The sequence below is a fragment of the Cajanus cajan genome, chromosome 7 (genome assembly GCF_000230855.2).
Source record: "Cajanus cajan strain Asha chromosome 7, NIPB_CcT2T_4, whole genome shotgun sequence".
NCBI classification, from domain to species: Eukaryota; Viridiplantae; Streptophyta; class Magnoliopsida; order Fabales; family Fabaceae; genus Cajanus; species Cajanus cajan.
Genome location: NC_138523.1, coordinates 32,480,419 through 32,494,476, shown reverse-complemented (window position 1 = coordinate 32,494,476; position 14,058 = coordinate 32,480,419). Strand labels below are relative to the sequence as shown.

The window sequence follows — 14,058 nt, the reverse complement described above, 5'->3', positions numbered from 1 at the left end:
TTCAATTCTGTTTTGCCTAGGAGCACCACCAATTCTTCCTCTCCTTTCTTCTTCATGATGTTCATAATTCTCTAATCGTTCAATTCTTCCATACAACTCCTCATTGTTTTCTCTCAATAATCTTTGCATTTGAGCATTAATAGCGTCGAACAAGAGTCTTTGTGTTCCATCCAAATGATCTCATTCCAGGAGCTTCTTTACCCAATAAGCCAGCTTATAGAAGCAATCCACAAGAAACGCAAGAAATACAAAAGCAAGTGGATGAACTCATGGCCAAAGGATGGGTAAGAAATAGCATGAGTCCTTGTGCTGTTCCAGTAATTTTGGTCCCTAAAAAAGATGGTACATGGAGAATGTGTTCTGATTGTAGGGCTCTAAATAACATCACCATAAAATATAGGCACCCAATTCCTAGACTTGATGATTTGCTTGATGAATTGCATGGTGCAAGTTTTTTCTCTAAAATTGATTTGAAAAGTGGGTATAATCAAATTAGAATTAGAGAGGGTGATGAATGGAAAACTGCTTTTAAAACAAAATATGGTTTGTATGAGTGGTTGGTTATGCCTTTTGGCTTAACTAATGCACCCAGTACTTTCATGAGATTGATGAACCATGTTTTGAGGGAATTTATTGGCAAATTTGTTGTAGTATATTTTGATGATATTCTTGTCTATAGCACTTCTCTTGAATTGCATGTGGAACATTTGAAATCTGTTTTGAATGTGCTTAAGGAAGAACATTTGTTTGCCAATCTTGAAAAATGTGTGTTTTGTACTGATCATGTTGTATTCCTTGGTTTTGTTGTAAGTTCTCAAGGAGTACAAGTAGATGAGGAAAAGGTTAAGGCCATCCAAGAATGGCCCACACCTAAATCCGTGAGTGAAGTGAGAAGTTTCCATGGTTTGGCAAGTTTTTATAGGAGGTTTGTTAAGGACTTTAGCATCTTGGCAGCACCTCTTAATGAAGTAGTAAAGAAACATGTGGGTTTTAAGTGGGGAGAGAAACAAGAGGAAGCCTTTGTTGCTCTTAAGCAAAGGTTAACCAATGCGCCTATTCTTGCTTTACCAAACTTTGCTAAATCTTTTGAAATTGAATGTGATGCTTCCAATGTTGGTATCAGAGCCTGGTTTTTTTGGGTCATCCACATCATTTGCTGGAATTTCTTTGGGTAACATCTTTCCTTATTATTTCTCATTACCATTGATATTACCTTAGTGTTCTTTCTTTATTTCTGAACCATTGCAAAAATTAGGCCTGAATAGTATTAAAAAAAAAAATTTCGTGAATATATAAAAAAAAAAAAAAAAAGTTGTGGCTGAATGGTTCATGCGTTTAGAACACTTAAGACTCAAAATTTAAGGTAATATTTCGGTTGGGTTGAAGGGTGTTACTAACTTATCTAAAATTCCAGTTTTTGATTCCTAAGTTTCCTTGTTTTCTTTTTGAATTTTAGGTGACTGTTTTGTATTCCTTTCTTTTTTTTTTTTAAGCCTACCCTGAACCTTGCTTTTAACACAAAATATCAAATTTGTGGTTTGTTCTTTGTGTTGTCAATTTTTGAATTGCTTTTAAAAAAAAAAAAAAAAAAAAGAGAGTGATCTTTTTACGAGTGTAAACACGTGAGAAGAGTGGTGAGGTCCTATTTTCTTTGTGTTTGTTAGTACTCTTGTTTTTTTTGAAGATGGCAGATGGAGATCATTTGGATGGAACACAAAGACTCTTGTTCGACGCTATTAATGCTCAAATGCAAAGATTATTGAGAGAAAACAATGAGGAGTTGTATGGAAGAATTGAACGATTAGAGAATTATGAACATCATGAAGAAGAAAGGAGAGGAAGAATTGGTGGTGCTCCTAGGCAAAACAGAATTGAAGGTATTAAACTTAATGTTCCTCCATTTAAGGGGAAGAGTGATCCGGAAGCCTATGTGGAATGGGAACTCAAAATAGAACATATTTTCACTTGTAACAATTATGATGAAGAGCAAAAGGTGAAACTTGCAGCAGCTGAGTTCTCAGACTATGCACTTGTGTGGTGGAATAAGTTGAAAAGAGAAAGGTTGAGAAATGAAGAGCCTTTGGTGGAGACTTGGGCTGAAATGAAAAAGCTCATGAGGAAACGTTATGTGCCAGCTAGCTATGCTAGAGATGTGAAATTTAAACTTCAAAAATTGTCACAAGGCACCAAGGGAGTTGAAGAGTATTACAAAGAATTGGACTTGCTCATGATGCAAGCCAATGTTGAAGAAGATCCGGAACTAACCATGGCTCGTTTTATTAATGGTTTGAATAATGATATTCGTGATGTTGTTGAATTGCAGGAATTTGTTGATATAGAAGATTTGCTGCACAAATCCATTCAAGTGGAACAACAACTCAAAAGAAAAAGTGTGACCAAGAAGAGTTCTTCTAATTATAATTCCTTTAGTTGGAAGGACAAAAATAAGAAGGAGGTGACTGCCCCTTCAAGCAATCCAGCATCTACTTCTCATGTAAAATCATCCTCTAAGACCTTAGAACAGCCTCAAAAGAAGAGTAAAGACATAAAATGCTTTAAGTGTCAAGGCATGGGTCATTATGCCTATGAGTGTCCTACCAAAAGGACCATGGTTCTCAAGGAGAATGGGGATTACACTAGCCAATCTGATGTTAGTGAAGAAGAGGAAGGTGACATTGAGGAGGAGGAGGAGGCCCTTGAGGGAGATTTATTGATGATAAGGAGAATGATGGGTAGTCAAATGAGTCCTTTAGAAATAAGCCAAAGGGAGAATATTTTCCACACAAGGTGTTCCATCAATGGAAAGGTTTGCATGGTGATTATTGATGGAGGGAGTTGCGCTAATGTGGCTAGTGCTAGATTAGTGTCAAAGCTAAATTTAGACACTAAACCACATCCTAGACCATATAAACTTCAGTGGCTTAGTGAGGATGGAGAGGTGCAAGTGAGGCAGCAAGTAGAAGTGGAGATTTCCATTGGAAAATACAAAGATAAGGTGCTATGTGATGTAGTTCCAATGGAGGCCAGCCACATACTTTTAGGAAGGCCTTGGCAATTTGACACTAAAGCCGTCCATGATGGCTATTCCAATAAGATTTCTTTTGTGCACCAAAATAAAAAGATTGTCCTCAAGCCTTTGAGTCCTAAAGAGGTGTGTGAGGATCAATTGAGGATGAGAGAAAAGATTTCTTTGGAGAGAAAAGAAAGTGATCTTGAGAAAAAGAGTGAACAAAAATTTAGAAAAAAGAAAAGGAGTGAAACACTTGAGAGAAGAGAGAGTCTTTTGGCAACAAAGAGTGAGGTGAAGAGGTTGTTCCTTGCTAAACAGCCCCTTTATCTAATGTATTGCAAAAATCAGATTTTAAACACTAACACTTTTGATGAATTGGAAATACCTTCTAGTGTTAAATCTCTTTTGCAGGAATTTCGTGATGTTTTTCCATCAAGCATACCAAGTGGACTACCACCTTTGAGGGGAATTGAACACCAAATTGATCTCATTCCAGGAGCTTCTTTACCCAATAAGCCAGCTTATAGAAGCAATCCACAAGAAACACAAGAAATACAAAAGCAAGTGGATGAACTCATGGCCAAAGGATGGGTAAGAAATAGCATGAGTCCTTGTGCTGTTCCAGTAATTTTGGTCCCTAAAAAAGATGGTACATGGAGAATGTGTTCTGATTGTAGGGCTCTAAATAACATCACCATAAAATATAGGCACCCAATTCCTAGACTTGATGATTTGCTTGATGAATTGCATGGTGCAAGTTTTTTCTCTAAAATTGATTTGAAAAGTGGGTATAATCAAATTAGAATTAGAGAGGGTGATGAATGGAAAACTGCTTTTAAAACAAAATATGGTTTGTATGAGTGGTTGGTTATGCCTTTTGGCTTAACTAATGCACCCAGTACTTTCATGAGATTGATGAACCATGTTTTGAGGGAATTTATTGGCAAATTTGTTGTAGTATATTTTGATGATATTCTTGTCTATAGCACTTCTCTTGAATTGCATGTGGAACATTTGAAATCTGTTTTGAATGTGCTTAAGGAAGAACATTTGTTTGCCAATCTTGAAAAATGTGTGTTTTGTACTGATCATGTCGTATTCCTTGGTTTTGTTGTAAGTTCTAAAGGAGTACAAGTAGATGAGGAAAAGGTTAAGGCCATCCAAGAATGGCCCACACCTAAATCCGTGAGTGAAGTTGATATGATTCCAGAGGGATGGATTCGTTTTACGGATCTATCTAGGTTTGAAACCTCATAATTAATAAATTAAAATAAAAAAAATATGGATTGAAATTAGATGCTAGAAATGGAGGGAAGGAAACGGTAAAGGAATGGAGGAAGAATCACTCTTCCAAGGAAGGCTTCACACAAAGAATTGTGGATGATCCTTTGATATGCCCAAATTCTTGAATCACTCAAGAACAATTGGAGAATCACTCTCAGTTAATAAAACTCAAATTCTGATCTATCTATTTTTTATTCATCCCAATGGGCAGCTTATATAGCTTACAACCAACACCTTTCACTTACATTAGTGGGCAATTAATGGACTCCACTAAGCCTATCAATTATGACCACTAATGACAAAACATTAAAAAAAATCACTTTAGTGGGCAATTGTTGAACTCCACTAAGCCTAACAATTATGACCACTAATGACAAAACATTAAAAACACATGCTAAATTCGTGCACCCTTTGGTATGCCTCATGGCTGATTCATCCCAAAGGTTTTGGACCTTATTTAACTAAAAACAACTTGCCTAATAACTAGCCCAATAAGTGGTGCAGCCCAAACAAGAGTTGGCAGCCACTTTAACAAGAGTTTTAGGCCTTTATTTACTAATTACAAGTACTAAAACACCCACTAAGAAAACCCTAGTCATTGGTCCTCCAAGTCCTTTGAGTGCTCCCATCAGATTCACATCATACCCTTGTCATTGGTCCTCCAAGTCCTTTGAGTGCTCCCATCAGATTCACATCATACCCTCCTTCTTTGAGGAGATTCGTCCCGAATCTTAAAACTTTATTTATTTCCTAATTTATTTAATTCAGTAACTACTACCGAAACACAAATACTTCCTCCTGGGTCAAAGACATCTCGCTTGTATCCATCTCTAGCTTCACCTGTTGGTAAGTTATTAATCATCAACGAAACAAATAAAACCTCTTCAAACTCATAACCACAAACATACTCAATGAATAGGAATTGAATCCCATTCAAGTGGTAGCTTTGGAAAATAGTAACTTCAAACAATAAATCAACTTCATCTTCCAGGTCCAAGGTCTCTTGAATTTTATTTTGAGAGGTGGGCAGAATGTATAAAGGTGCATTAGGAATGATGTTGACATGCTTCTTCAAACAAGAAAACTTGTGTTCCTGTTCCTGTATATTTGACACATCAAAAGAAGAAAATGTAACGTTAGAGTTGTCATATTCCTCTCTATGTATCTCATCTTCTTCTCTCATTTTCTCTTCTCTTTCTTTTGCTATCTTTATTTTCAATTTCAGTTGATCCTCATGTACAGCGTCGGATGATAGACATATCAACTTAATCCTTCGTCCACCATGCACAAAAGAAATAGAAGGTCGTTCAGGATTTATAATTTTATTGTACAACCATGGCCTCCCTAATAACATATGGCATGTCTCCATGGGGGCAATATCACAAAGAACTTCATCTTCATATTTTCCAATAGAGAATTTAATCATTGCTTGTCCATTTGTAGTGGGCAGACATAATTTCTCAACCGCCCTGCTGCTCACAACATTTTTGAAATTGAATTCATCTACTGCGACCAAAAACAGAGAGTCGTCAACCAAACATCTTGTATAGTAAATTTCCATTTCCATTCAAACCCAGAGCCGAAGCTCTGATACCAAATGATATGATTCCAGAGGGATGAATTCGTTTTACGGATCTATCTAGGTTTGAAACCTCATAATTAATAAATTAAAATAAAAAAAATATGGATTGAAATTAGATGCTAGAAATGGAGGGAAGGAAACGGTAAAGGAATGGAGGAAGAATCACTCTTCCAAGGAAGGCTTCACACAAAGAATTGTGGATGATCCTTTGATATGCCCAAATTCTTGAATCACTCAAGAACAATTGGAGAATCACTCTCAGTTAATAAAACTCAAATTCTGATCTATCTATTTTTTATTCATCCCAATGGGCAGCTTATATAGCTTACAACCAACACCTTTCACTTACATTAGTGGGCAATTAATGGACTCCACTAAGCCTATCAATTATGACCACTAATGACAAAACATTAAAAAAAATCACTTTAGTGGGCAATTGTTGAACTCCACTAAGCCTAACAATTATGACCACTAATGACAAAACATTAAAAACACATGCTAAATTCGTGCACCCTTTGGTATGCCTCATGGCTGATTCATCCCAAAGGTTTTGGACCTTATTTAACTAAAAACAACTTGCCTAATAACTAGCCCAATAAGTGGTGCAACCCAAACAAGAGTTGGCAGCCACTTTAACAAGAGTTTTAGGCCTTTATTTACTAATTACAAGTACTAAAAACACCCACTAAGAAAACCCTAGTCATTGGTCCTCCAAGTCCTTTGAGTGCTCCCATCAGATTCACATCAGAAGTGAGAAGTTTCCATGGTTTGGCAAGTTTTTATAGGAGGTTTGTTAAGGACTTTAGCACCTTGGCAGCACCTCTTAATGAAGTAGTAAAGAAACATGTGGGTTTTAAGTGGGGAGAGAAACAAGAGGAAGCCTTTGTTGCTCTTAAGCAAAGGTTAACCAATGCGCCTATTCTTGCTTTACCAAACTTTGCTAAATCTTTTGAAATTGAATGTGATGCTTCCAATGTTGGTATTGGGGCTGTGTTGTTACAAGAAGGCCATCCAATTGCTTATTTTAGTGAAAAATTACGTGGGGCTGCCCTTAACTTTTCCACTTATGATAAGGAATTGTATGCCTTGGTAAGAGCTTTAAAAACATGGCAACACTATCTTTTTCCCAAAGAATTTGTAATACATAGTGATCATGAGTCCCTAAGGTATTTGAAGGGACAAGGCAAGCTTAACAAGAGGCATGCCAAGTGGGTGGAGTTTTTGGAACAATTTCCCTATGTCATAAAACATAAAAGGGGCAAAGGGAACATTGTGGCTGATGCTTTATCAAGGAGACATACATTACTTTCCACTCTTGAAACTAAATTGCTTGGATTTGAATCTTTGAAAGAAATGTATGCTTCTGATGAAACTTTTGGTGAAATATATGCTGCATGTGAGAAATTATCTCAAAATGGCTATTTTAAGCACAATGGGTTTTTATTTAAAGAAAACAAATTGTGTGTGCCTACATGTTCCATTAGAGAATTGCTTGTTAGTGAATCACATGGTGGTGGTTTGATGGGGCACTTTGGGATTAAAAAGACTTTGGAAATTTTACAAGAACATTTCTTTTGGCCTCAAATGAAACGTGATGTGCAAAAAATTTTGTGAACATTGTGTTGTGTGCAAAATGGCTAAATCTAAATCATTACCGCAAGGATTGTATACTCCTTTGCCAACTCCTGAATATCCTTGGATTGACATATCTATGGACTTTGTGTTAGGACTGCCTAGAACAAAGAATGGCAAAGATTCTATTTTTGTGGTTGTTGACAGGTTCTCAAAAATGGCACATTTCATACCTTGCAAAAAGGTAGATGATGCGTGTCATGTGGCTGATTTGTTTTTCAAAGAAGTTGTGAGACTTCATGGTGTGCTAAGGAGTATTGTAAGTGATAGGGATGCTAAATTCCTTAGTCATTTTTGGAGGACTTTGTGGGGAAAGATAGGTACTAAATTATTATTTTCAACAACTTGTCACCCACAAACTGATGGACAAACTGAGGTAGTCAATAGAACTTTGGGAACCTTGCTTAGGACTGTTTTAAAAAAAAATATTAAGTATTGGGAAGCAAGTTTGCCTCATGTTGAATTTGCATATAATAGGGCTGTCCATAGCACCACAAATTGTTCACCTTTTGAGGTTGTGTATGGTTTTAACCCATTGACTCCTCTTGATTTATTGCCTATGCCTAACATTTCTGTTTTTAAACATAAAGAAGGGCAGGCCAAAGCAGACTATGTGAAGAAGTTACACGAACGTGTGAAGGCTCAAATTGAGAAGAAAAATGAGAGCTACGCAAAACATGCTAACAAAGGGCGAAAGAAAGTTGTGTTTCAACCTGGTGATTGGGTTTGGGTACACATGAGAAAGGAAAGATTTCCGGAACAAAGGAAATCAAAGCTTTTGCCAAGAGGGGATGGTCCATTTCAAGTACTTGAAAGAATAAATGACAATGCTTACAAGATTGAATTGCCCGGTGAGTACAATGTTAGTTCCACTTTTAATGTTTCTGATTTATCTCTCTTTGATGTAGAAGATGGAGACTTTGATTTGAGGACAAATTCTTCTCAAGAGGGAGGGAATGATGAGGACATGGGCAAGGATTTAGGAGCACTCAAAGGACTTGGAGGACCAATGACTAGGGCGAGGACTAAAAAGGCCAAAGATGCTTTGCAACAAGTTACGGCCCTCATTCTTGAAGAAATGCCTAAAGATGAAAACAAGGCCAAGATGGTGAATTCTGGAATTTCTTTGGGTAACATCTTTCCTTATTATTTCTCATTACCATTGATATTACCTTAGTGTTCTTTCTTTATTTCTGAACCATTGCAAAAATTAGGCCTGAATAGTATTAAAAAAAAAAATTTCGTGAATATATAAAAAAAAAAAAAAAAAAGTTGTGGCTGAATGGTTCATGCGTTTAGAACACTTAAGACTCAAAATTTAAGGTAATATTTCGGTTGGGTTGAAGGGTGTTACTAACTTATCTAAAATTCCAGTTTTTGATTCCTAAGTTTCCTTGTTTTCTTTTTGAATTTTAGGTGACTGTTTTGTATTCCTTTTTTTTTTTTTTTTTTTTAAGCCTACCCTGAACCTTGCTTTTAACACAAAATATCAAATTTGTGGTTTGTTCTTTGTGTTGTCTATTTTTGAATTGCTTTTAAAAAAAAAAAAAAGAGAGTGATCTTTTTACGAGTGTAAACACGTGAGAAGAGTGGTGAGGTCCTATTTTCTTTGTGTTTGTTAGTACTCTTGTTTTTTTTGAAGATGGCAGATGGAGATCATTTGGATGGAACACAAAGACTCTTGTTCGACGCTATTAATGCTCAAATGCAAAGATTATTGAGAGAAAACAATGAGGAGTTGTATGGAAGAATTGAACGATTAGAGAATTATGAACATCATGAAGAAGAAAGGAGAGGAAGAATTGGTGGTGCTCCTAGGCAAAACAGAATTGAAGGTATCAAACTTAATGTTCCTCCATTTAAGGGGAAGAGTGATCCGGAAGCCTATGTGGAATGGGAACTCAAAATAGAACATATTTTCACTTGTAACAATTATGATGAAGAGCAAAAGGTGAAACTTGCAGCAGCTGAGTTCTCAGACTATGCACTTGTGTGGTGGAATAAGTTGAAAAGAGAAAGGTTGAGAAATGAAGAGCCTTTGGTGGAGACTTGGGCTGAAATGAAAAAGCTCATGAGGAAACGTTATGTGCCAGCTAGCTATGCTAGAGATGTGAAATTTAAACTTCAAAAATTGTCACAAGGCACCAAGGGAGTTGAAGAGTATTACAAAGAATTGGACTTGCTCATGATGCAAGCCAATGTTGAAGAAGATCCGGAACTAACCATGGCTCGTTTTATTAATGGTTTGAATAATGATATTCGTGATGTTGTTGAATTGCAGGAATTTGTTGATATAGAAGATTTGCTGCACAAATCCATTCAAGTGGAACAACAACTCAAAAGAAAAAGTGTGACCAAGAAGAGTTCTTCTAATTATAATTCCTTTAGTTGGAAGGACAAAAATAAGAAGGAGGTGACTGCCACTTCAAGCAATCCAGCATCTACTTCTCATGTAAAATCATCCTCTAAGACCTTAGAACAGCCTCAAAAGAAGAGTAAAGACATAAAATGTTTTAAGTGTCAAGGCATGGGTCATTATGCCTATGAGTGTCCTACCAAAAGGACCATGGTTCTCAAGGAGAATGGGGATTACACTAGCCAATCTGATGTTAGTGAAGAAGAGGAAGGTGACATTGAGGAGGAGGAGGAGGCCCTTGAGGGAGATTTATTGATGATAAGGAGAATGATGGGTAGTCAAATGAGTCCTTTAGAAATAAGCCAAAGGGAGAATATTTTCTACACAAGGTGTTCCATCAATGGAAAGGTTTGCATGGTGATTATTGATGGAGGGAGTTGCGCTAATGTGGCTAGTGCTAGATTAGTATCAAAGCTAAATTTAGACACTAAACCACATGCTAGACCATATAAACTTCAGTGGCTTAGTGAGGATGGAGAGGTGCAAGTGAGGCAGCAAGTAGAAGTGGAGATTTCCATTGGAAAATACAAAGATAAGGTGCTATGTGATGTAGTTCCAATGGAGGCCAGCCACATACTTTTAGGAAGGCCTTGACAATTTGACACTAAAGCCATCCATGATGGCTATTCCAATAAGATTTCTTTTGTGCACCAAAATAAAAAGATTGTCCTCAAGCCTTTGAGTCCTAAAGAGGTGTGTGAGGATCAATTGAGGATGAGAGAAAAGATTTCTTTGGAGAGAAAAGAAAGTGATCTTGAGAAAAAGAGTGAACAAAAATTTAAAAAAAAGAAAAGGAGTGAAACACTTGAGAGAAGAGAGAGTCTTTTGGCAACAAAGAGTGAGGTGAAGAGGTTGTTCCTTGCTAAACAGCCCCTTTATCTAATGTATTGCAAAAATCAGATTTTAAACACTAACACTTTTGATGAATTGGAAATACCTTCTAGTGTTAAATCTCTTTTGCAGGAATTTCGTGATGTTTTTCCATCAAGCATACCAAGTGGACTACCACCTTTGAGGGGAATTGAACACCAAATTGATCTCATTCCAGGAGCTTCTTTACCCAATAAGCCAGCTTATAGAAGCAATCCACAAGAAACGCAAGAAATACAAAAGCAAGTGGATGAACTCATGGCCAAAGGATGGGTAAGAAATAGCATGAGTCCTTGTGCTGTTCCAGTAATTTTGGTCCCTAAAAAAGATGGTACATGGAGAATGTGTTCTGACTGTAGGGCTCTAAATAACATCACCATAAAATATAGGCACCCAATTCCTAGACTTGATGATTTGCTTGATGAATTGCATGGTGCAAGTTTTTTCTCTAAAATTGATTTGAAAAGTGGGTATAATCAAATTAGAATTAGAGAGGGTGATGAATGGAAAACTGCTTTTAAAACAAAATATGGTTTGTATGAGTGGTTGGTTATGCCTTTTGGCTTAACTAATGCACCCAGTACTTTCATGAGATTGATGAACCATGTTTTGAGGGAATTTATTGGCAAATTTGTTGTAGTATATTTTGATGATATTCTTGTCTATAGCACTTCTCTTGAATTGCATGTGGAACATTTGAAATCTGTTTTGAATGTGCTGAAGGAAGAACATTTGTTTGCCAATCTTGAAAAATGTGTGTTTTGTACTGATCATGTTGTATTCCTTGGTTTTGTTGTAAGTTCTAAAGGAGTACAAGTAGATGAGGAAAAGGTTAAGGCCATCCAAGAATGGCCCACACCTAAATCCGTGAGTGAAGTGAGAAGTTTCCATGGTTTGGCAAGTTTTTATAGGAGGTTTGTTAAGGACTTTAGCACCTTGGCAGCACCTCTTAATGAAGTAGTAAAGTAACATGTGGGTTTTAAGTGGGGAGAGAAACAAGAGGAAGCCTTTGTTGCTCTTAAGCAAAGGTTAACCAATGCGCCTATTCTTGCTTTACCAAACTTTGCTAAATCTTTTGAAATTGAATGTGATGCTTCCAATGTTGGTATTGGGGCTGTGTTGTTACAAGAAGGCCATCCAATTGCTTATTTTAGTGAAAATTTACGTGGGGCTGCCCTTAACTTTTCCACTTATGATAAGGAATTGTATGCCTTGGTAAGAGCTTTGAAAACATGGCAACACTATCTTTTTCCCAAAGAATTTGTAATACATAGTGATCATGAGTCCCTAAGGTATTTGAAGGGACAAGGCAAGCTTAACAAGAGGCATGCCAAGTGGGTGGAGTTTTTGGAACAATCTCCCTATGTCATAAAACATAAAAGGGGCAAAGGGAACATTGTGGCTGATGCTTTATCAAGGAGACATACATTACTTTCCACTCTTGAAACTAAATTGCTTGGATTTGAATCTTTGAAAGAAATGTATGCTTCTGATGAAACTTTTGGTGAAATATATGCTGCATGTGAGAAATTATCTCAAAATGGGTATTTTAAGCACAATGGGTTTTTATTTAAAGAAAACAAATTGTGTGTGCCTGCATGTTCCATTAGAGAATTGCTTGTTAGTGAATCACATGGTGGTGGTTTGATGGGGCACTTTGGGATTAAAAAGACTTTGGAAATTTTACAAGAACATTTCTTTTGGCCTCATATGAAACGTGATGTGCAAAAATTTTGTGAACATTGTGTTGTGTGCAAAATGGCTAAATCTAAATCATTACCGCAAGGATTGTATACTCCTTTGCCAACTCCTGAATATCCTTGGATTGACATATCTATGGACTTTGTGTTAGGACTGCCTAGAACAAAGAATGGCAAAGATTCTATTTTTGTGGTTGTTGACAGGTTCTCAAAAATGGCACATTTCATACCTTGCAAAAAGGTAGATGATGCGTGTCATGTGGCTGATTTGTTTTTCAAAGAAGTTGTGAGACTTCATGGTGTGCTAAGGAGTATTGTAAGTGATAGGGATGCTAAATTCCTTAGTCATTTTTGGAGGACTTTGTGGGGAAAGATAGGTACTAAATTATTATTTTCAACAACTTGTCACCCACAAACTGATGGACAAACTGAGGTAGTCAATAGAACTTTGGGAACCTTGCTTAGGACTGTTTTAAAAAAAAATATTAAGTATTGGGAAGCAAGTTTGCATCATGTTGAATTTGCATATAATAGGGCTGTCCATAGCACCACAAATTGTTCACCTTTTGAGGTTGTGTATGGTTTTAACCCATTGACTCCTCTTGATTTATTGCCTATGCCTAACATTTCTGTTTTTAAACATAAAGAAGGGCAGGCCAAAGCAGACTATGTGAAGAAGTTACACGAACGTGTGAAGGCTCAAATTGAGAAGAAAAATGAGAGCTACGCAAAACATGCTAACAAAGGGCGAAAGAAAGTTGTGTTTCAACCTGGTGATTGGGTTTGGGTACACATGAGAAAGGAAAGATTTCCGGAACAAAGGAAATCAAAGCTTTTGCCAAGAGGGGATGGTCCATTTCAAGTACTTGAAAGAATAAATGACAATGCTTACAAGATTGAATTGCCCGGTGAGTACAATGTTAGTTCCACTTTTAATGTTTCTGATTTATCTCTCTTTGATGTAGAAGATGGAGACTTTGATTTGAGGACAAATTCTTCTCAAGAGGGAGGGAATGATGAGGACATGGGCAAGGATTTAGGAGCACTCAAAGGACTTGGAGGACCAATGACTAGGGCGAGGACTAAAAAGGCCAAAGATGCTTTGCAACAAGTTACGGCCCTTATTCTTGAAGAAATGCCTAAAGATGAAAACAAGGCCAAGATGGTGAATTGTATCAAGGATTATGAAGCCTAATTACTCTATGGTGTTCTTAGTAATTGTAATTAGTAAATAAAGGCCTAAAACTCTTGTTAAAGTGGCTGCCAACTCTTTTTGGGCTGCACCACTTATTGGGCTAGTTTTTTAAGCAAGTTATTTTTATCAAATAAGGCCCAAAACCTTTGGGATGAGTCAGCCATGAGGCATACCAGAGGGGTGCACGAATTTAGTGAAGAAGAGGAAGGTGACATTGAGGAGGAGGAGGAGGCCCTTGAGGGAGATTTATTGATGATAAGGAGAATGATGGGTAGTCAAATGAGTCCTTTAGAAATAAACCAAAGGGAGAATATTTTCCACACAAGGTGTTCCATCAATGGAAAGGTTTGCATGGTGATTATTGATGGA

The 14,058-nt window shown here is 36.9% G+C and overlaps 2 protein-coding genes across 2 annotated transcripts; both read left to right on the top strand.

Moving 5' to 3' along the window:
* The first annotated feature begins 1,591 nt into the window (after positions 1 to 1,591).
* On the top strand, positions 1,592 to 9,298 carry LOC145949521 (uncharacterized). The gene is made up of 2 exons (XM_083059523.1): positions 1,592 to 3,601; positions 8,099 to 9,298. Exons 1-2 carry the CDS (start codon positions 1,685 to 1,687, stop codon positions 8,123 to 8,125), a joined length of 1,944 nt encoding a protein of 647 aa, XP_082915649.1. The 5' UTR covers positions 1,592 to 1,684; the 3' UTR covers positions 8,126 to 9,298.
* On the top strand, positions 9,151 to 13,280 carry LOC145949522 (uncharacterized). Its single transcript, XM_083059524.1, has 2 exons — positions 9,151 to 11,067; positions 13,142 to 13,280. Exon 1 carries the CDS (start codon positions 9,151 to 9,153, stop codon positions 10,516 to 10,518), a length of 1,368 nt encoding a protein of 455 aa, XP_082915650.1. The 3' UTR covers positions 10,519 to 11,067; positions 13,142 to 13,280.
* Positions 13,281 to 14,058: the final 778 nt, after the last annotated feature.